At 32.5% G+C, this 20,967-nt stretch overlaps 2 protein-coding genes across 2 annotated transcripts; one reads left to right on the top strand and one right to left on the bottom strand.

Moving 5' to 3' along the window:
- The first annotated feature begins 1,028 nt into the window (after positions 1 to 1,028).
- Positions 1,029 to 6,899, top strand: LOC115994450 (3-epi-6-deoxocathasterone 23-monooxygenase CYP90C1-like). Its single transcript, XM_031118614.1, has 9 exons — positions 1,029 to 1,476; positions 2,868 to 3,192; positions 3,310 to 3,459; positions 3,625 to 3,897; positions 5,693 to 5,782; positions 5,901 to 5,979; positions 6,074 to 6,180; positions 6,307 to 6,434; positions 6,732 to 6,899. The coding sequence occupies exons 1-9, from the start codon at positions 1,283 to 1,285 to the stop codon at positions 6,826 to 6,828; spliced, it is 1,443 nt and encodes a 480-aa protein (XP_030974474.1). The 5' UTR covers positions 1,029 to 1,282; the 3' UTR covers positions 6,829 to 6,899.
- A 3,341-nt stretch (positions 6,900 to 10,240) lies between these two features.
- On the bottom strand, positions 10,241 to 12,250 carry LOC115994054. The gene is made up of 3 exons (XM_031118066.1): positions 11,923 to 12,250; positions 11,710 to 11,831; positions 10,241 to 10,631 (listed from the first exon to the last, which is right to left on the bottom strand). The coding sequence occupies exons 1-3, from the start codon at positions 12,167 to 12,169 to the stop codon at positions 10,467 to 10,469; spliced, it is 534 nt and encodes a 177-aa protein (XP_030973926.1). The 5' UTR covers positions 12,170 to 12,250; the 3' UTR covers positions 10,241 to 10,466.
- Between the last annotated feature and the right edge of the window lie 8,717 nt (positions 12,251 to 20,967).

Here is a 20,967-nt window from a genome sequence, read left to right as displayed (position 1 = left end):
CTTCTTCCCCTTCTACCTCCAACCCAAAATAATGTACCTCAGTATAATTTACAACCACTATCAATGAATAAATGTAGACACCACACCTCAATCTTCCAAAATTTGAATAAAAATATATTAAAATAAAATAATGGAGAGAAATAATGAAAGTAAAAGAATTAACATGGTTTACCCAACGAAAAGACTAATAAATATATAATTTACAAAATCAAGTAACTCATAATATTCTACCAAACCTAATTTACATATTTATGGTAATATCTTTTAGCAAAAAAATAAAAATACAATCTTTGACATATTTTGGACATGAATTTAGTTGTTTATTTACCTATATTCAATAAAAACTATCTCTTAATTTTCTTTATTTAGTTTGGCACGAGATAGAGTTGTTTTTTGACAAATTTTTTAAAAAAATAACATTATCTCATGCGAAGTTAAATAAAAAAAAACAACTATTTCTCACACGAAACTAAATAAGAAAAGTCAAAAGATAAACTTTCAACACATTTTAAGGTCATTATCAAATATAGAAAAATGATATAATTTTCTATAAAATTCTTTTTGAAAAATAATTCATTTTTTCAAAAAATATTAATATCAAAATAGGGCATTAGAGTAGAATATTTTCCATTTCTAATCAAACAACTCATTATAATGTATCAAGTTGTCTTTAATCGTTAACATGATTGGTTATATGACTTATTGTTTATATGACTTAAGATCGAGTTATTTTAGGATTGCAATTAATTCTATTTTTATTTTTACAACTATCTTAAATGACAGACTGTAACTAATTATTTGTCATTTATATATATATCATTGCTTTATTACTATTTTTTTTTTTTTTTTTTGGGCTACTCACGATTAGTTACATTGAATAAAATTTATAAAAATAGAAGAATTGGTTATGTATGATTATTGAATTTTTCCTTACGATATATATAGATGTATATCAAGGAGTGGACAACTTTGGTGGGTCGGGTTTCACGCTCTAGAGTCTAGACAACTAGGGGCCAATACTTATCTAAACGAAGCAATCTCATTTAATGATTGTAGCAAGCCCTAGATTTTCCGAATCTCCCATTGAAGACTATAATAACTTTCTCATTCAATTATCTCACAAGGACATACAATAAAAAGTTGCTTTCTTGTCTCTTTCTCTCTCTCATAGACACACACACACAAAGAACTGCATGGAGTGGGAAGTTACAAAAAATTTGCAGGTGTAACTAAAGATTTCTGCTTTACCCAAAAAGAAAAAAAAAGTGGAGTTTGAGTGAGAATGGAATGGATTATTGGGTGTTGGGTTTTGATAGGTATAGTTATAGGATGGTATTGGCTTAAGGAGAAGAAGTTAGAAAAGCGTGGGGTTCCAAAAGGGAGCTTAGGTTGGCCTTTCATAGGAGAAACTCTTGACTTCATTGCGTGTGGCTACAGCTCTAAACCTGTTAACTTCATGGACAAACGCAAATCTTTGTAAGCTTTCCTCACTTGTTTCATCTCTACTCACTTCTTGATCTATATTCTATTCTAGCCAGGCTAATATTTTCCCCTCTTAGATTGATGTACCCTTTTTCTTTTTATTAATTTGTTCTAAATCAATTTCAAATTTCGTTTCTCAGACTAAGTTTAATTAGAACAAAGCATGAGTTTCTTTATTATTATTTTTTTTCTTATCAGTTAAAATCCTAGAGAGCTACAATCTCTCTCACCCTTCCGTTTTGCTATTAGTCACCCAAAATCCTCTCCAGTACTATACCGAACTTTTTTACTATATTACCACTATTATGCACTATTATTAGCATAATAGTGGTAATATAGTAAAAAGAAATATTGGTTGAAATTATTATCAAAAGCTAATTTAAGGACACATTAATTTTGTTTTCCAAAAAAAAATTAAGGACACATTAATTTTTACATTTTTTTTATTACAGTGGATGACATCTTCGGTTGAAATTGGTGTATAATAAGAGTAAGCGATGGATTAATGTTGCTCAAATCATTAAAAAAAGGTTAGTTCAAACTTCAAATCAAAACAGATCATGCCAATAATTATGAGAAAAGTCAATGCAAAAAATATTGTGTTAATTTTTAATTTTTTTGTCATATTTAATATAAAACTTATTAAAAGTTATAATTTTTGATAAACAGTAAGTGAAAAAACTACCGACTCTCGAAATTATGTTGTTATGTAATTAATATAATGTATGGTTTTATTTGGGATTATTTTTTTTAAAAAAGAGAAAAAGGAAAAAGAAAAAGAAAAGAAGAGTTTTCTTTCACTATGACAGATTGTGACAATACTATAGCGAAAGAAAGGAACAGCACAAGGAGTAAAAGATAGAAAGAAAAGCCTGCTGTGCACTTAGTAAGACCTATCCAGTTCCCGCAGTGAATCTCTTTATATTATTTGCTTGTCCAGACAGCAACCACAGGCTATCCCTATTCTCCATGGATCTATTTAAGCCTCCCATGAATAATTGACCATTTCCCTTCCAAATATTGCACTACTCTATTGCAATTACAAAGCCCACCTTATAACTACCTTCAAATCACTGAAAATTCACAAACAATCGTGTCAAACACAACAAATAGTACAAATTTTATTTTTAAAAATTAATAATTTCATAAATTTGTTTTACAGTTATTAAACGATAAGTTGTGATTGATATAAAATAAAAGGGATGTTAATTTGTAATAATCTCATACATTAAAATGGTGTTAAGTGATCACAATATGCCACTTCATACGTTTTAAAAAAAAAAAAAAAAATTAGTGAAATTTGTTTATAACAAAATTCAAGTAATGAAACAAATGGTACCTGCTAATCTTCTAATCTCTTTCTCTGTCTCTCCTATTAATAACAGGTATGGGAAGGTGTTCAGAACAAACATATTGGGAACACCCATCATAGTTTCCACTGATACGGAAGTGAACAAAGTGGTGTTACTGAACCAGGGCAACATATTTATCCCTGCATATCCCAAATCCGTCAGAGAATTATTTGGAAAAAATTCTATACTCCACACTAATGGAAGTCCTCATAAGAGAATGCATGCACTGATCCTAGGGTTCCTGAGATCCGCACCACTCAAAGCCCGTGTTACCAAAGTCTTTGAAAACTCTGTAAAACTCTCCCTTGCTACTTGGAAAGACAAAAACCCGATATACGTCCAAAATGAATCCAAAAAGGTCTCTATATATAATATAGTCTACTCTATCCCCTAAACACATATACTATAATATTATACTTAAAACTGATCAGTTCTCTCCATATCTAATAAAGTTTTTGGCTTCTGGGTGTCTCAGCTTACGTTTGACGTTTTGGTTAATACATTGACAAGCGTGGGTCCAGGAGAAAATTTGAACTTTCTGAGAAGTGATTTTCAAGAATTCATCAAAGGGTTGATTTGTTTACCTATTAACCTCCCTGGAACAAGGTTCTATAAATCTCTCAAGGTAATTTAACTTCTTTTTTTTTTTTTGTGTGTATTTTTTAAATAAATCATAGTCTTAAATATCTTTGTTGAATATGTTTTTTGTAACTCTTTCTACATGGATATATTGTTTGAGTTTTAGTGTGTTTTTGTTTTTTTGAATGTGTGATTGAGTGCGTGCATGTAGGCCAAGGAGAGGTTGATGAAGAGGATGATGACGATATTACAGAAGAGAAAAGAGAGCATGAATTTTACAGACGAGAAAGCTCCAATAAATGATGCAGTGGACTTGCTGTTACGGGATAGTAGTGAATCAAGCGAGAAGCAAAGCCTGCCGTTGGATTCCATCTCTGGAAATATCATAGAGATGATGATCCCTGGAGATGAAACCATGGTCACCGCTATGACCCTTGCTGTCAAATTCCTCAGTGACTCCCCTGTTGCTCTACAAAAATTAGTGGTACGTAAACTTACTTTGAAAAAAAAAAAAAAAAGATTTTTCAGCTCGGTCGAGGTTTCTATATCCATCAAGTTGATTTTGAGGATTACCTTCATTTAACTTTTATAAATAACTACCACCTATATTTAGTGAGATGGAGGTGGTTAATTTACAAGAACAAGTATTTTTGGAGTATGGTAAGAACAAGGACTAACATTCAAGTCTCTAAAAATGAGTTTTACATGCATTTACTATTATTGAAACTTGCATTCTTCGCATGACGGTTACTTATAAATGTTTGTGGAGTTTGAAAACAAGGACCAGAGAATGAATTTTATACACATTTACATAAATTGAGAGTGTGAGAACAAGATTAAGAGAATAAGTTTCACACATATTTACACAAATCGAGAATGGTGATACTGTTTAATGTGAAAGCTTAATTAAGGAAATGACTAGGAAAAATTGAAACCTCTAGGAGTGGCTCTTTACAACTAACGCAAATGCAAATTGGGTGTTTTTGCATTTAGGTAAAAGAAATATTAGATATGGGCTTGTTTTTTTCTCTTTTGACCTTCATTTTAATCAACGGCTACGATTACATTACTTATCTGATTTTGTTAAATCGATGAGTACTGTTTTTTAAGTGTTTGACTTCTTGCCTTAGTCCTTTTCAGTAGAAATAAAGAGACAGGGTACGTGTGAGGGTCCACGTAGGCTAAAAGACAGACTGGACGTCGGCAGCCGTACGATTTAGATTAAACGGCTGTCAGGAGAGGACCATCTACTTACTTTGTGTGAGTTACGACCGCTAGCTGTCAATTGTCATATTGTCACTGTTCAGAAAATTATTATTTAAAAAAAAAAATTCCATATAACTTTTATTATTTCATTAATAATAAAAAATTTAAAGAGAATATTTATTTTTATCGAATATGAATTTTGACAAAATTTAATGTTAAATTACATTTTTTTATATTATATTCTCTTTATATTTGTAAAATTTTAAGAAAATCAAAGGTTAATAGTTATATCATTAACTAAATTCTTAAGAGTAATGCTATAGTCACAAATTATTTTACAACAATTTTACAAACTATTGATGTGGACAATCTTTTATTGGTTCTCATATAAGCATACCATTAATATCACTTTTTTATTTACCAATAATTATTCATTACATTAGTAATTTGTAAATTTTTTTGTAAAATAATTTGTATCTCTAGTATTATTCAATTCTTAAATTTTAAGTTTTTGTATTTTTAAGTTAGGCATAAAAAACTCATTTATAAAAGGAAAGTAATTAACATTTAATTTGAATGAAATTTGACTAGCATATTAAGAATATACAATTCAACTCAAAATAAGCCAAGTTAGTTTTTTTGTGGAAGAGTTTGGAAAAATCTTGTAAAAAAAAAAAAAATCATTAACTATATATATTTTTCTGAGTACTTTCATTTACTAATTAAACATTCAGGAACATTATTTCAGTATATAGCTATTCATACCCAGCAAACAAAAGGATGACAGACAAAATATTGCATAGTATTTAGGTGATCATAAGAAATGGAGCTACATCAGGACTTGATAGACTTTAAGAACCATTAAACTAACCTTAGCATATTTACGTAAACAAACAATAGTTTATTAGCATACACACAAATTCACAATCTTTTCCCACCTTATTTAATTTACAGTGACTAAAATCGTGATGATAGTGACACTAATGGCATGGCCTTAAATGTTTGGGCCAGATTTTATTTCATCTGTGACATATACATGTGTTTGGTTTTAATGTTTTTACGTGATAATGTAGGAGGAGAACATGGAACTGAAGAAGCGAAAGACTGATTCCGGTGAAGATTATGCTTGGTCTGAGTACATGTCCTTGCAATTTACTCAAAATGTGAGTCTCAAAAATTAGAAAGAAAAGGAATGGAATTATTAAGTACCTTCACGAAAAAAAAAAAAAAAAAAAAAAATTACTAATACATCAAACCCTGTTATTTTTTATTTTTCACAAGGTGATTAGTGAAACTCTTAGAATGGCAAATATCATCAATGGGGTCTGGAGGAAAGCACTCAAGGACGTAGAAATCAAAGGTCAGTTCTTAGGGAATGCAATTTTTCTTGGGCTGTGTTTTTTGGCTGATATGATAGTTAAATTGCAGGCAAATTCATTTATGATTGTTAACAGGTTACTCCATACCACAAGGATGGTGTGTCCTGGCATCTTTTATTTCTGTTCACATGAATGAAGACAACTATGAAAACCCATATCAGTTTAATCCATGGAGGTGGGAGGTAAGAATTAACTAATAGTTACTTTTACATGAGCATTAGAAACCATGTTTCTCAGCATAATCATATATATATATATATACTCTGTGACCTTTGTAAGTATATTATATGTGATTTCTTTGTTTCCAGAAAGTGGAAGCTACCGTTAACAACAATTTCTTTACACCTTTCGGTGGTGGACAAAGGCTATGCCCTGGATTAGAATATTCCAGGCTTCAACTATCAATATTTCTTCATCATCTTGTCACTACTTACAGGTAAATCTTGTCCACTAAATCTTCAAATTTTATACAGGTTCACTTTCCTCATTTTTTTTTTTTGGGGGTTTGGTACCAGCTATAAACATAGCTGACCCTAATTATTTTGTTGAAGATCCATAATCGACTTAAAAAAATTTTGAACTAAAACTTTATTGTTGTTATTGCAATGGATCAAATTAAAAGTTAAAACTGTCAAAATATATGACACTAAGCACTTTATATATTATAAAGAAAAAGAATATAATACTTGTTAAAACTTGAAAACAGTCAAATAATGTTCTTTCTCCCCTGCAGATGGGTAGCTCAACAGGATGAAATTGTTTACTTTCCAACTGTGAAGATGAAGAGAAAGCTCCCCATCACAGTGACCTCCATAAATACTACTCCTTGAGTATTGTTAGGCTTGTATAGGAAATCCAACATATTAAAGGAATATCATTTCATGCATTGTGATTTACATTTTTAAAAAAAAAAAAATCTCAAAAAAATCTCAAAAAAAGATAAAGTTCGGCTGCAAACTTAATTGGTTATAGCCAATAACTACAACTTCACTTAATATCTTTTTATTGGATGTGAATTTTGTCAAATTCATTATTAGATAACATTTTTTTTTTCTTATATTCTCTATTCCTACAAAATTTCAAATGATCAAAGATCAATAACTATAAATCAAATAGTAAATAATGTTCGACTGACACGAAATTTGATGTGCGTATTAAATATATATATATATATATAAAAAATATATAATTCAATAATTAGATTTTCAAAATATGTAATCATGTTAATTTTTTTAGTAAGAGTTGTAGTCATTAGCTACAACTATGTTTATATTTTATAGGCAACCTTTGTCCTAAAATAAATACTTAACAATATGGGATTGAGGGAATGCTAATCAAAACTAATTTATTGTAAGGGATCAAAACTAATTTATTATAAGGGCCAAGGTTCAAGTCTTTATGAGGAAATTTTACACACATATATATTTAAATTAGGTTAGAGTTGAATTTTTATCTTGTAAAAAAAAAAAAAAAAAAGACTGCAAATTGGGTATATAAATTCAAGAAAAAATATCTTATAAGACTATAATCTCGACTCAAAATATAAATGCAAGTACAAAGACCCACCCACGAGGGGGCGTCCCCCAATCAAATGGAAACTCTATAATTGTGTTAGCTATGATGTCACTATCTATGTTCATAGTAGGACGGGAATTTGGGCCACTGTCCCCGTCCTTAAAATTGAATGCACGTGGGAAAAGATTAAATCTAACTTCAAATCAAAGTCTCCAACAATTGAATTTTTCTGTTTGATTCGATAATAGCATTAATTTGTGGCGGTTATCAACTCTTCATGGCTATGGGTCATGGTGCTACCTTCTGATTCCATGCCCTGCATGTGCACTTCTGGTTGGTGGAGCCCCTTCAATGCAAATCCCCTATCCCCAATTACTTTCTTATTTTTATTTCATGAGTAACAATATTATATCAAGCAAGCACACGATTACATGTTATGTATTATTATTGGAATATTCACGTGTGAGTAGTATGAGTTCTTTTTAATTGACGGTAAATAGCACAGTTGGTTGAGTAGTGAACTCTTCAACAAATGCACATGCTCTTGATTTATCAAATTAACAAAGCTAACAACTATATAAGCAAACAACATGAATCTCATGCAAGATCTAATTAGTTCTGTTGTAGTATATACTTGATTTTTGGCTAGTGAAAACAATTAACCAAATTCAGAGAGATTATGGGTTTCAATTAGCTGAACTAGTTAAGTGGGACGTCATAGGTATAAGTTTAAATTCTACTAAGCTCATAAATGTGAAAAATGTGAGTATGACATGAATGAATCAAATGGACTAATTTATGAAACCTAACTCCCTTGGTAAGTGAAGCACACTTAATTATGAAGTCTTGTTGGATCCACTGCATTAGTGCCAATATAAACAATTAACCAAATTTAGAGATCTAATTAGTTTTGTTGCACATACCTGATTTTTGTTGAGAGAAACAATTAGCCAAATTCAAAGAAACCAAGCTTATAAATGCAAAAAAGGTGAGCTAGACTTGAATGAAATAAAATGGACTGACTTATTAAGTCAAATTTCTCAAAAACTGACGCATGAGCAGAAGTGGCAGATTTCATCGCCAAACCCAAATGGAAAATTTTTTCTTTCAAGGATTTTTTTTTTTTTTTTTAAAACAATCACACGCACACGTGCGCGTGCGCGTGCACACACACACACACACAAAGAACCCAACATGAAACAAATTAAATTGCCAACACTAAATAGTGCAATGCTTATTTTGCAAGTAGACACTTAAATTGCTTTACAACCCCATATTTACCTTTTGGAATATGAGATCTCTCTCTCTCTCTCAAAAAGTAAATGGATGGGAGGGCAATAGGAATTAGGAAGCTCTTATCCAAGCACATTTAATTATGGAGTCTTGACTAGAATCCACCACATTAGTGCTAATATATAATCACACTCGAGAAGTATGAGATAAAAACTATTACAAAGTCAATTGGAATTGAAAATAATCATGACAAAACACCTTTTTTGTGGTTAGAAATCTCCTACTAATCATGGCAAAACTTAAGCTAGCTTATCTGAAGTTGTTTTTTTGTCTCACCTTTTAACATTAAAAGAAGCTTTGTCTTTTGGTATCCTATATTTTCTTATGTTAACTTAATCGCTAAAAGATAAGACAAAAAAATGGTTTTAAGCAAATAAATAGACTTATTTTCTAAAAGTCATTTACTTATTTACTAAAAAATTGGGAGAAAAAGTATGTTCAAGCAAATAAACTAGCTGAAAATATGAGATGCCAAACGTTACGCGCCGTCATTCTTTATTTCAAGACCCCGATTATACAATTGAAACATTAATTACCCTCAAGGCCTAAATCACCCTTTAAATCCAATAAAATTGTATCAAGATTCTATTCCTTTTTATCAATCATCAATTCAATATCCAATTACACATTCCAAGCATCAATTTCAAGAAATTATTACTGATAAATAAAACCTATCCATGGAGGTTTGATTTGAAGAATAAAACTACAAAATAATTGGCTAAACAAGCTCAAGTAAGGCCGAATTGAATCGACCACAACCTAAGGCAATTGTTTCCAACATTGGGTGGACGGTTGAGGGTTGTGTCAACATAAACGAGGGATGGCGAGAGAAGTAGGGGGACTAGATTTAAAATGATGCTTTTTTATAGTTTGTGAATTGGATGAAGGTATTCCAAGTGATTCAAACCCAAAGTTGGGTTTAAAATGGATACTTTAATATTGCACTGACTATCTCCACATGTATAACTCTTACTTGATGAGTAATTATTGTGTAGTCCCAGGGCAGTATTCCAAGACTACATAATAATTTTCCCTACTTGATTAGAGGCTTGGAATGGTAATAATAGCCAATTAAGTCACCAATAATCATGTAGTCTAGGCTGATATGTATGTTATTAGTAGAGAGAACCATGCAAAATGGAATGGGTAAATACTACTACACATCATGCTACACACAAGCTTACACACCCATAAAATGCACTAAAATCGTGACTTCAAATCATAATTTCGAACTTCAAAACATGACTTGAAGTCACGATTTCAGTACATAGTGTGTGTAAACTCGTGTAACAAGGTGTGTATAATAAACACCACCCAAATGGAAATAGCCTCATCAAGACATTAATTCAAGAAGAGTGAGGGACAGAGCGGGTAGGGGAGGATAGCCAACAGAGTTGCTTGCTCCATGCCTCTCTAGTTTCATAACCCAGCATACCAGAGTACACGCTCCCAGTATACAATTGAACAATGTGCAAAACATGACATCTCAGTATGTGTTAAGAATGCTAAATGCCAATAAATTAAGCACAGGCTCACCCATCTAGCAGATTGAAAAAAAAATGTAGGTATTGAAAGAAACTAGTTTGAATGTTTAGTGGAGAATGGGCAAAAACCATAAAAGCAGTGACATCATCTGCATGAGGTCCAGCAAGAACGCATGTTAAGCCATGGATTTTTTCTTCTCTTCCTCAAGCTGCTGCAGTTCTGCCAGTCTTTGAGCCCATGCTCTTTCCCTTGCCACAGCAGCCATTTTACGCTCTACCCTCTTTATGTTCTTCTTCCTATTAGCCTCCTGCAACTGAGCCTTCCGTTTCTTTTTTTCTGCCTGCACATGCCCAACATCCAGATTACATTCAAGAACACAATCAACTATACAAGTAAGTAATTTATATCCAAGGCCTACACATAAGCCTGTCTATTTAGGAGATTGCAAGTGGGGCAGGGAAAAAGATCTCAAAGCATATCAATAAGTAAACAACAATAGCAATAACTAAGCCTTTGTCCCAAAATTTTTGGGTCAGTTATGGATTCTTAACATACTAGTCAGGGTCAGTCACATGAATTCTTTTCCATCATACTATTCTAACCAAAGCCATACATTTTGTAACTTCCTTTATTGATATGTCTTTTTTTATAACTTCTACTGATGTTATATTTGGTCTTACTCTACCTTTTTTGTTCCTTCAATTTGAATTGAATCACTCATTCTCGTCCATTGTTTTCTTAAGAGGAAAGTGTTAAGTGTGAGAAGATAAGCGTTCACAGAGTTTAGTGGATGTGACAAACAACAGCCTATCCCCAACTCCCCAGAACAAAGGTTGAACTGGTTCCATGATGGTACACCATCTCCATGACACAAATACTAGTAACAATTTAAGTTTGAGTACTTACTGTATCAGTTCCAACCTGCTTATACCATTACACATTTCAAGCTGCTATTGCATTATCATGATTAACAAGGAGCATGTAACGAATCAAAAATCCAAAACCATAATCTGCAACGTTCATATTTCAAACTTCTAGTCAGAAGTGTGTTAATCTTAAAAAATTAATCTTCATCTAAAAAGCTTCACTTGCCTAACGATTAATTATGCACAAACTACATTTATAACAAAGCACAAGAGAAGAGAGTTTCCGAATCATCCTCTCCAATCAAATCAATCATTCACTTTAGCAATTTATGCTCATGCCAAATCAATCATTCACTTGAGCACAACACATCACCTAGTTCAGCACTTTGAGCTTTTATTATATCAACACAAAAAACCGACACATCCTATCCTAGGCGATATACTAAACAAATAAATACAGTTTAGCTAAAACCAATTAAAACATGAAATGAAAAACAAAACCCATTTAGGAAATAAGTAGTTAAGTGTATTCACAACCACAAAAAGACGCACCAATATAAAAGCACGACGCTGCCTCAAACGTTTTTTCTCATTCCTTCTTTTGACACTTCCTTCATTGGGTCTATTGGGAAGTATGGGCTCGCCTGGTGTGTACTGAACCCAAGCATACGGCCCTGCAAAGCAAAACCAAAATTCAATTCCCTTTTGGCTGCAAAGGAAAAAGAAATTGAACAAAGAAGTGGGAGTGAAATGAGGAACACGAACCTGGTGGTTTTGTGCTGGCTCTTTTGCGGCGAGGCTTATCCATGGGCCGTCTCTTTGGGAACCGAGTGTCTGTCAAGCTGTGCAAATGGTTGGCGATCGGAAACCATGGAAATGGGGCTTCGCGGTGAAGTACGGATTTAGGGGATGTGAATGTGGAAGAAAACGGTGTCGTAGTGGAGGATCGGGAAGTTAGGGTTCTTGATAACGGTCGAATTAGGGTTCTTAGAGCTCCAATTCCAAATCCCATTTCTATCTCTTTTTTTCTGAACCGTCAAGTGTCAACTGCTTCAACTGTAATTCTGTAAGCAGTGAGTGTTAGCGAGTGACCGGAGTGAGTGTCGAAGAAGAGGGAAAATGTTTTGGGCCTTAAATGTGATGGGCTTACTTTAAAAGCCCAAAATGGAGAGGGACCCGGCTACAGGCCCATCCCACTAGTTTCGGCCGAGCAAACACATGGCTTGATTGATCTGTTCCCATCACGCGTATTGGGCCTTTGTTAATGATATATATTTAAATTTCAAAATGATCATACGTGTTAATTAAAAGCCTTATAGTTCAACTCTTACGTTTCCTAATATTTAACAGAAGTGTGAGAATCATTATTCTTATAGAGATTTTAAATGAAAAATATGATACATGAGATTAATGACAAGTGTTCTAGGAAGTTAAGGATGATGCACATGCACCAGGCGGCAACAATAATCATTAATGACTATTTAGATCTCAAGTATAAATAGACGTCAAACTTTTCAAAACGACACACATTCAAAACATATCTCAGCTATAATCTCGCTTATCAATAGTAGTTTGATTGTAATTGTTACTTTTTTTTTATAGATATGCAATGTTGTTAGCAACTTGTTTAGATTCATAGATTAATATTGCAGATTATTTACTTTCCAGTTATCTTGTTGTTTAGTGTTTTTCATTGATCTAGTTGCTGCTAAGCATTTCCTCAATTAGATAATCCACGTAGTTTAGTTAAATTGTCATCAACGTCAATATAATAAATTTTTTTTATTTAAAAAAGGTACTTAAGTTAACTCAATTAATAAAGTATATTGTTTTCAAATACGAGAACTAATATTTGAACTGATTGGTGTCTTGGTTTTATGAAAAAGAGTAATTATCATGAAGTGAATGTCATAGGTTAAAATTCAATCATATCCATATATATAATTATATTAGATCTTAGATTGATTGAGTTCTATAAGGGTGTTGAAAAATCATCTTGGGTTTTATGTTGTAATTAATTGAGGAATATACCAAGCTCCCTATTTAAACAGGGAGTGATTTAGCTAGTTCTATGCATGTGTTCATCTTTGTCCGCCAAGTGTTTCGATATATTTGGCCCATGTTCATTTTGTGAGTAATATATGCCCAGACCATATCAAGCCCAGCTGGTCCCCTGGAAATAATTTTTCTCCCCAGTATGGTGTCACAATTTGAACAAGCAGTTTTGATATATCTTCCTTAATTGGCACTTCAACTTCAAGTTGCCCTCCAACATGATCTGACCAACAAATAATGAATCTCACTGGACATTCACATTCTATTGCAAATCATATTGTTTTTTTTTTGGCGAAACTACACAATTGGTCCCTGAAGTTTACCCTATGTGCACAATTAGTCCTTCAAGTTTAAAGCGAGCACAATTAGTCCCTTAAGTTTTAAATCTGAGTTGTATTGGTCCTTTCACTAATTTCTGTTAACGGTGTTACTTATGTGGCTAACTTCACAATGACTTGACATTTTCTTTAATGATGTGGCATATTTTTAATTAAAAAATTACAAACTAATTGAGAAAAAATATTAGCCGGTGTTTACCAAAAAAAAATTCTATATTTTCTACCTACTGTAAAAACCCACAACGAGAGAGAAAGGGAGAGAGGAAAGAAATCAAACCCCAGTAAAAGAAAAGGAATAAACCTGTATAGGGAGACATGGATGAATACTTCAACCAGTATCCCTCAGCCACAACAAAAAATAGCAAATATTTAATAAATAAATTGAATTAAATTAAATCAAAGATATTAGTATGGAATTAACAGAGCGGGCAGTCCAGAGGTGAAGTCTGGTGAGAAGGGCAGAGATTTCAGCGTGAGAAGCGAGGATAAGGTTTTTGGGGAAGTATTTGGGGGATCACTCTGAATGTCACTGAAGCTATCAACCACAACCAATATCAAGGTTGTTGCCGCTGCTCTGTCTTCTTGTTTTGCTCTTTAGGTTTCAGTTCTTTTGGGTTCTCACCACTCACAAAAATAAGTGGTCAACAAAAGCACTGTTCACACAGTTGCTTCATTCTCTGCTTCAATGGGATAGTGAAAAAGTGACAAACTCTCCTTTATTTATTTATTTTATATATAGAGTATTGATAATGCACAATAAAATTATGAAATGGTGTTCTACAGGTTTGTAACTCATCTTTAGTGGTCAACAAAATAAGTGCGAAAGGATGAGGGAGGCGAGTCAGTGGCTGTCACCGGCGGCTGCTAGGATAGTGGCTGTCGTCGGCGGCTGCTAGCTGTTGTGCCGTCGCCGGCGGCAGCTACGACTTGGACTATTACCGGCGGCGGCTAGGACATGGAATTTCAGGCGGGCTGGGGTTTGATTTCTTTCCTCTCTCCCTTTCTCTCTCGTTGTGGGTTTTTACAGTAGGTAGAAAATATAGAATTTTTTTTTGGTAAACACCGGTTAATATTTTTTCTCAATTAGTTTGTAATTTTTTAATTAAAAATATGCTACATCATTAAAGAAAATGTCAAGTCATTGTGAAGTTAGCCACGTAAGTAACACCGTTAACAGAAGTTAGTGAAAGGACCAATACAATTCAGATTTAAAACTTAAGAGACTAATTGTGCTCGCTTTAAACTTGAAGGACTAATTGCACACATAGGGTAAACTTCAGGGACCAATTGTGTAGTTTCACCTTTTTTTTTCCTTCGCGTTTTCACTAGTAGTCCATCCATACTCATAAGGATCAAAAGACAATACTTTAATCACTACAATTAACCAGATTAATCACTGGTACAACTTTTCTTTAATCTAGTTTTTTTTTTTCAGCTTTCACAAAGTTTAGGAGAGATGATTGCGGAACTTTTATAGGCCGTCTTAGTTTCTTTTTTTTTTTTTTTGGAAAGGTTGATTCCAAAATTGACTAAAGATTGAGAATTCATGCTAGGGGGGGAATAGAAGAGTAGGAATATTATTATTATTTTTTCTTTATTTAGTGACCTAATATTATCTGGTCATTCATTCTGTGCATGAGAGAAACACCAGATCGAGTTTGAGATGGGCCAGGTTGCTTGATCTCATGCAATTCTAACATACAACCCTACGTACGTTGGCACTGGTCATGCAATTTCACAGTGGAGCCCTATGTAGCTTGGCACCGGTAGAAACTACCAAATCAATATTATCATTACTTTTTTGTGTGGATAAAACTACCAAATCATTATTGCAGTCTAAATTCTGTATATTATACGAACAAATTAAAGAAACCTTTTTTTGATAGTTACGTTCAAATGTATGGTGGTACTTGAAAATTGATCGAGTACAGCATGGAATAACTCTCATAATAGTTTATTATTTTGGTACATAATGATAGCTTCTAGATGTATTATATGTGGGTGGTATATAATTACTTTTTAAAGCATGGAAGCTAATTAAAATGATTATTCTTGCTTGGTTTTAGGACGTACCTAATTATACTGTATGAGGAAGCTATTTCTAGTTAATCTTTCTTTGGCCTTGTTAGGCCTTTAAATGACAAAACCAAAACAAAATTATGAGTTGGTTCCCTTCTTCTATGCCTGGAGTACTGTAATCTTGGGACCAATGAAGTTATATTTTAGAGTATGAAACAAGGTTCCTTGAGGCCTTCCGCTAGGCACTTTAGAGTCTAATTTTGCATAACCTGTTATTCGAAGTAGGAATTGATTCCAAAGGTACATACATGTCCACTTGATTTCCCTAATTCCCCCAAATTCTCTTACAAGCTACAACCATAACAAGTTAATTATTTTGATTCTTATACCCATATTTACCAATGTTTTATGCACCTCTTTAATGGTATATTTTACTTCTGAATTCATTATTGGCCAGCATAATTTCCTCACATAAACCAAAATAAAACCTTTTAACAGCCGGCCATTGTGTAAGTTGGTGCTAACTACATTTTTTTTCTTCCTTTCTTTTCTTAGTTGAATGAGAAATGTGGAATTCTAGGAGCAAGTCACCTTTAGCTATATTAAGTTAAACCTCCACGTTAAATTATCTTGTCAACTCCGATACTAATGAGTTCCACACAACTCCAACCTAAGCACTAAGGCAAGGAGTATGAGGTGCTGGACCGTTTCAATTCCTTTTCATCATGACCCGCCAAAAAAAGGAAAGCGGAAGGAGAAAATAAAAACTAAAAATAAAATAAAAATTGGGAGGAATCCAATTCAATCTACTTTATAATAAGTGTTGTCTGGTTGAAGGAACATAAAGAGATTGGTTAGTTTCTAGAGGGGTGAGATTTTGCCATAGAACCAAAAGAACAATAAAAAAAGGGCCATTATCTAAGGCCCCAAAGAGGGGTTAGAGGGTGTCACACAAGCCATGATGGGCTCAAAAGGTGGAGAGAGCATTTGAGTGAATCGTGTAAATGAAGGATAGGCCTATGTGAGCGCGTGCAAAGCATGCAAAATCCTATAGAAATTAAATTTTCACTTTCCGGGACTAGTTGATTTACTTGATAGGGTTTGGTGCCACAGTCTTTATTTGCTTTGTAACAGTAATAATAGTACATGTGCTAATTAATCATTGTTTTTAGAAGTTTTGCCTAGTTACACTTTTTGCTTTCTTTCTTTTCTGATGAGCCACATGGATCAAAGAAGATTAAAGTTTGAATATTCCCTGATTTTTTTTTCCTTTCACATCTAATGTATGATAAATAGTGTTAAATTATTAATTTTAGATCCCTTGGTGTGGAATGCTTTCAGGACGGGTTGATGTATTTGGGGGCCTAAGGTGAAAATTGATTATCTTATTTTAGATGTAAAGTTTTTACTAATTAATATGAACTACGTAGAATTTTTTCTTTTTTTTAGAAATTTTATAGATAGAAAAAGTTTGACAAAATTTTTCATACTTGTTATGGCAGATTGATAGTGATAAGTAAAAAACGGTGTTAGTGGTAGACTTAGATTAGAACTAGTAAAAGCTTGCAAACTCAACTCTTATTATTATTCTTTTTTTTTTTTTTAGAAATGCAACATTCATAATATTTTTTACAATAAATCCTAGGTTTTAAGTTGCTTTTTGTTTTCTATTTGAAAATATCACTATAATTATTTTTTTTGTTATCAATAACAATCTATTACTTAACATTAGTTGTAAAAGTATGGTGAAAAATATTGTGGACGTTGTATTTTTCTCTCTTTTATGTATTTTTTATCTGGTAAAAAAATATTATTTTATTTATTGATTATAAATAACCCTATTGGTTAAAATTTAGAGACCTTTTTTTTACTTGGGGCCTTAGGCGACCGCATTTTTTGCTCTAACATTCAGTCGGCACCGAATGCTTTCTCAAATTTTGGGCTTTTTTGGACCGTTTCATTGCTCCACAAATTGCAGTAATCATGAGTAGTTTAGCTTCATTTGTTTGATTTGAGGATCGGAAATTTCCTAAACATTCTTTTTTTTGGAACATATTCACCTAAACTACAATTTCCTTTTTTTTTTTTTTTTTTTTTAAAGAAACCTAAACCAATTTTAGATAAAGAAAATATAGATGAAAAAAAATGTAATAAAAACAAAGGTGCCCCCTTTCCTTTTTTGTGTGTGTGGGGGGGGGGGGGGGGCATTTTACTCTTTTAATTTGTGTTTATTGTCATTTTGATCAATTGTGAAATAAAATTTTCAATTTACACCCTTAACTTTAAGAACATAGCCAAAAAAGCCAAAATGCCCACTCCGTCAAACTCTGTAATGTTTTACGGCTAACTCTTCATCAAATCACTCTCAAAAAAAAACTCTTCCTCAAATTATTAATTAAATAAGACAAAAAAAAAAAGAGAGAGGATAAACTAGACTATAGAAAGTGAATAAGATCCCTTTATAAAATTTAAATAGAAAATTATAATTAGTAATTTTGAGAGTGTTGGGAAAAAGATTTTTTTTTTCTTGCTTTTTGTCTTATTTTATTTTTACAAATAATATAATTTTTATCTTTTTTGAAAATAAGCTAATTTTTAATTTTTTTTATCACACATTTAGCATAAAAATTACTAAAAATTACATCTTAACATAAAAATTATGAAATTATATCTTTAATAAATAATATACAAATAAGCTACCGAAAATTTGTACCTTAAAAAATAAAATTAGAGATTTTTTTTAATAAGAAACATAAATAGTATATAATTAATATTTGAATATTAAAAAATCCATTTTAATTTATTGTCCGAGATCTTAAAATGTATTCAACGTACCCGCCCTACTATACAAAGTGTTGGCGAAGTGCACATCGTGTCGTGAGGAGATTCTCTTTTCTGCTCAATGATGAAATTGGTAAAAATCGACAAGTAGTTCGCTTAACGGCGTCGTTTCTACCGACTTTAACGGCGGGAGGATCCAGACGCAAATATCAAATGACGGTGGGTTACGGTTTTAGTGATTCCGCTATAATGTGATTGACGGTGTTTTGGTCGCAGAGGGCAGCAATCATGTACTGCCCGTGCACCGACGCTTTTATTCTGGACCCCACCAAAAAAAAAAAAAAAAACCAAAACCAAAACCAAAACCAAACATAACAAATTGTACCCCATTGTGTATCACGTGGACCAGCACCAAGTGCCAACCAATCAAGCGGTCCCGACACTTGACTCGTGTAACTCTCATGTTTCTCTCACTTTTTTTTTCTTTGGCTGAATGTGTACGTAGCTCTCATAATCTTGTCTGGTGAGTAGTGACTTCTCCTACTACTCACTACTCAGTTTCTATTAATAAGTAAAATACTGCAATACAACCAAACACATTGAATGATGGATCGTTTATTTTATTTTATGGAATGGATCTTTTATTCTTTATGATTTCTTGTGGATTGCGTCTATTTCGCTAATGATATTTTGTGTGCTACTAATATTTTTTTTGCTAAAAACAAGGATTTCAATGTAAAGAAATTCGAGGTGTCAATTTCTAAGATGTGCACATCAAGAGAAATATTGTTCAGTTGATTGAGACTTTTTTTATATATTTATTTTTCAAAAAAAGAAAACATCTCTTGTTTAAATCCTCTCGCTTTGAGTTATCAATTAGCCACACACCAAAAAAAAATATTTAAGATGTTCACTACAATCACTTATAAGAATGAAAGTTAGTAAACATATTTAAATCAATATGCCAAGAATTTTGTATTTTAACTAGGATTTCTTAATGGTTCTAATAAATACCTCCAAAGTTCAAATATTGAGACCTTTAATTTTCAATGTATAAAAACAAAATTTGCCAAAAAAAAAAAAATACGGAATACGTTTTGTCAGAGAGAAGAAAGATCCACAGTTTTTTTTTAATAAATTGTATCTGTATATGACAATATATGGCACCTAATATAAAATTAGGGGGTGGGTCCCTAGCCTGATTTAACAATTTATATAGTGCTCTGAGGTGGTTGATGCGTACGGTATAGAGTGTACCACACAAAAAACACTTATGTCAAGCAAAAGGAAACTCAAAAAAAAAAAGATTCAATTGAATTTTCTTAAAAAACTACAACCATACATAAAGATGGTTAAGGCTGAAGGGGAATCTTTGACTCTTGGCTAGCTCTTGAGTGCTTTCTAACCTAAAGCCTAAAGCATTAGGATTATTGTATTGCTTATATATGCATGATGCAACTAATACTAGTGCCTCCTTCAAAAAAAAAAAAAAACTAATACTAGTGCCAAACAGTCTAATCTATTAATCTATGAATCTCACACTTGCACTTCCACATAAATAAATGAAAAGATACTATCACTCATATTCAAGAGATCAGGAAAATGCAGAAACCCTTGCTTGAACTCAGTGATTTAAGATGGTGCTATTCATTTCATATTATATAATGAAACTGCTCAAATTGGCAACTTTGCTAGTGCTTTCTCTTTTTTTAGGTGGATGTGATGTCAAGGACTCACTATACGGAGTACGAAATAAAATATGTTTTTTTCTTTTTTTAATAATCGAAATAAAATATGTTAGGTGTGTAGGACTTTCGCACCTAATAACCAAACCTAATTCTCCTTTCTTTTTCTTTTCTCTTGGATAACTAACCCTCTAATTCAGGGGTTGGGACCAAAGCTAGCTAAAGCGTTGTGAGTTGTAACTTCTAACTTTAAAATCTAGTTATGAAGAAAGTAGTTAGTTAAGTTACTCATCAGTCTATTAGGAAACGTTTTAAAAAGTTACTAAATCATGGGTATTGTGCAGTCAAGTGAAGGAGGTCCTACCCTATCTAAAGCCATTGCTTTGCCATGGAAGTTTTGCTTTTGCTGACAAAGCTTAAATTTCATTTTCACTTATAGATAAAGATAAACATTTCAGACAAGCTTTTTTCAAAGGACCCAATCATACTAATTCTATTTTTAAGACAAATGTTCAATTTACATGAGAAAAATGCAAAACCTATAATTATAAATGTGGTCTTATTAAAAAAATAGTTATAAATGTGATTTGTATATATATTTAACATATTTTTTCCTAAAAAAATTAACACAATATAACATAAAAAAGTCGATAAAAAAAGTGCAATGAAGAATGGTGTGAAGGCTCTCTTAGAGAAGAAGAAAAGGGTGTTGGTTTGGAGAAACGGCATGCACAATGTGACATGATTGAAATCATGCAGCGCAGCAGGATTGTGAAGCAGTTCAATTGCTACTAAGCTAAACATCTCAAAAGGACTCATGCGAGCACTTGAACACTTGCACTCCTTCAAATTAATCCTTGTGTGTGACCTATTTGTTCCCCCCGGCTCTTATGCAAGTGAAACGATATTTTAATACATTCTAAACCATGCTG

The sequence above is a fragment of the Quercus lobata genome, chromosome 6 (assembly GCF_001633185.2).
Source record: "Quercus lobata isolate SW786 chromosome 6, ValleyOak3.0 Primary Assembly, whole genome shotgun sequence".
NCBI classification, from domain to species: domain Eukaryota; kingdom Viridiplantae; phylum Streptophyta; class Magnoliopsida; order Fagales; family Fagaceae; genus Quercus; species Quercus lobata.
This window is presented reverse-complemented; position numbering and strand designations above follow the sequence as displayed.